The 2,033-nt window shown below is 51.8% G+C and overlaps 1 protein-coding gene across 2 annotated transcripts in view; it reads left to right on the top strand.

Moving 5' to 3' along the window:
- NXN (nucleoredoxin) overlaps positions 1-2,033 on the top strand; it is a 171,206-nt gene that overhangs the window by 157,290 nt on the left and 11,883 nt on the right. For both annotated transcript variants that reach the window (XM_032137812.2, XM_058431885.1), the window contains exon 5: positions 725-831. In XM_032137812.2, the coding sequence (XP_031993703.1) occupies positions 725-831 (107 nt within the window). The remainder of the gene's footprint in view (positions 1-724; positions 832-2,033) is intronic.

The following is a 2,033-nucleotide window of genomic DNA, read 5'->3' as shown; positions in this document are numbered from 1 at the left end:
CTGACTAATGTACGTACCACATAACCACCATCCTCACAGACAAGACATGGAACATTTTCATCACTCTGTAGGTTCCTTGGGTTCGTCTCCACCCATAAACCCAGCCCCAGGGAACCCCTGATCCGCTCCTGCCGCTTGAGTAGATGTGCCTTTCCTAGGGTTTTTTTCATGTGGAATCATAGGCATATGGTTGGTTTAAATTTGTGGTCCTGTATAAGTCACTGTTCCGTGCACACATTAGAACTCCCACGGGGATGCAGTGGCTGTGCACATCTAAGCTCTGAGGCAAGAAAGACCTGTCTATGCTGAGAAATGGGAAGTTGGACCTGAGTTAGAGACGTTGCCCGGATGGAAGCTGCTGAAGTGGGCTGGCGTCTTAGCCGGCACCCACCTGCTGTGTGGAGGCTTTTGCTTCTTGGTGGACACCAGCCTGGGTAGAACAGCACACTCCCATAGCCTGGTGCTGGGACCCGCCTGCTGTGTGCAGGCTTTTGCTTCTTGGTAGACACCAGCCTGGGTAGAATAAGACACTAGGCTTTTGCTTCTTGGTAGACACCAGCCTGGGTAGAATAAGACACTCCCATAGCCTGGTGCCTGAGGAGCACAGTGGTTAGAAACCCCGGCTTCCGCAGAGTCCCTGGGCAGAACTCGGCAGAGGTAGGAGGGTTCAGCGTTGGTGCAGTGGGGATATTGAGCCTTGCTCGCCGCGTGTGTCTCTCTGTAGGTCGGAGGAGTCCTTCAAACAGTACTTCAGTGAGATGCCCTGGCTCGCCATCCCCTACACTGACGAGGCCCGGCGGTCGCGCCTCAACCGGCTGTACGGAATCCAAGGTAGGCGCTCCAGGCCCCGGCTCCGTGCAGCTCCTGGAAACCTGTTCACCTGAGCTCACTGCGTCTTTGGTTTTCCTTTAAGAAGAAGAGCATCATTATTTCCATGAATATTCATGTTCCTCTCATGTTTCTCAGCAGTGTAGAATTTTCATGGTGTGAATTCTAAACCATTTAAAAAAAATAAGTATTGTCAGGCCGGGCACGGCAGCTCACACTGTAACCCCAGCACTTTGGGAGGCTGAGGCAGGCGGATCACCTGAGGTCAGGGGTGAGACCATTTGGACAACATGGCGAAACCCCATCTCTACTAAAAATACAAAAATTAGCTGGGAGTGGTGGCGAGCACCTGTAGTACCAGCTACTCAGGAGGCTGAGGCAGGAGAATTGCTTGAACCCAGGAGGCAGAGGTTGCAGTGAGCTGAGATCGCACCATTGTACTCCAGCCTGGGCAACAGAGGGAGACTCCATCTCAAAAAATACTACTACTAAATACTGTCTTAGTAAGACAGCTACTTCTCACTGCCTGGCTTGGTGGATTTCTTTCCTTTTTTTTTTTTTAAGATGGAGTCTCGCTCTGTCGCCCAGGCTGGAGTGCAGTGGTGTGATCTCAGCTCACTACAACCTCCACCTCCCAGGTTCAAGCAGTTCTCCTGCCTCAGCCTCTCGAGTAGCTGGCATTATAGGAGCCCACCACCACGCCCAGCTAATTTTTGTATTTTTAGTAGAGGCAGGGTTTCACCATGTTGGCCAGGCTGGTCTCCACCTCCTGACCTCAGGTGATCCACCTGCCTCAGGCTCCCAAAGTGCCGGGATTACAGGTGTGAGCCACCGCGCCCGGCTCCTTTCCTTAACTCTCTAAGCAGGGGAATGTTTGGGGGGAGCTGGGAGGAGGGAGGAACGGAAGGATCTGAGGAACAGATTCCAGGCATTGGTTGGTGTTTGTCATCCCGTCTCACCCCCACGGCCCTTCAGTTCTGATTTTCATCTGATGTTAATGCGCTAAATAGGCTGCTGTTAAAGAAAACGTAAGTAGACATAGATATCTCACTGTCATCCCACCCACATTCCTGCCTCAGCAGCACAACTGTTTTCACTTTTCTGAGTCCATTTTGGTTCCTGCCCACATGCATATGAACTCACACAGACTCGTATACACCACTCACACTGACTCGTAACGTACACCCCACTCACACTGACTCGTA

The sequence above is a fragment of the Hylobates moloch genome, unplaced genomic scaffold (assembly GCF_009828535.3).
Source record: "Hylobates moloch isolate HMO894 unplaced genomic scaffold, HMol_V3 SCAFFOLD_19, whole genome shotgun sequence".
Classification (NCBI taxonomy): domain Eukaryota; kingdom Metazoa; phylum Chordata; class Mammalia; order Primates; family Hylobatidae; genus Hylobates; species Hylobates moloch.
This window is presented reverse-complemented; position numbering and strand designations above follow the sequence as displayed.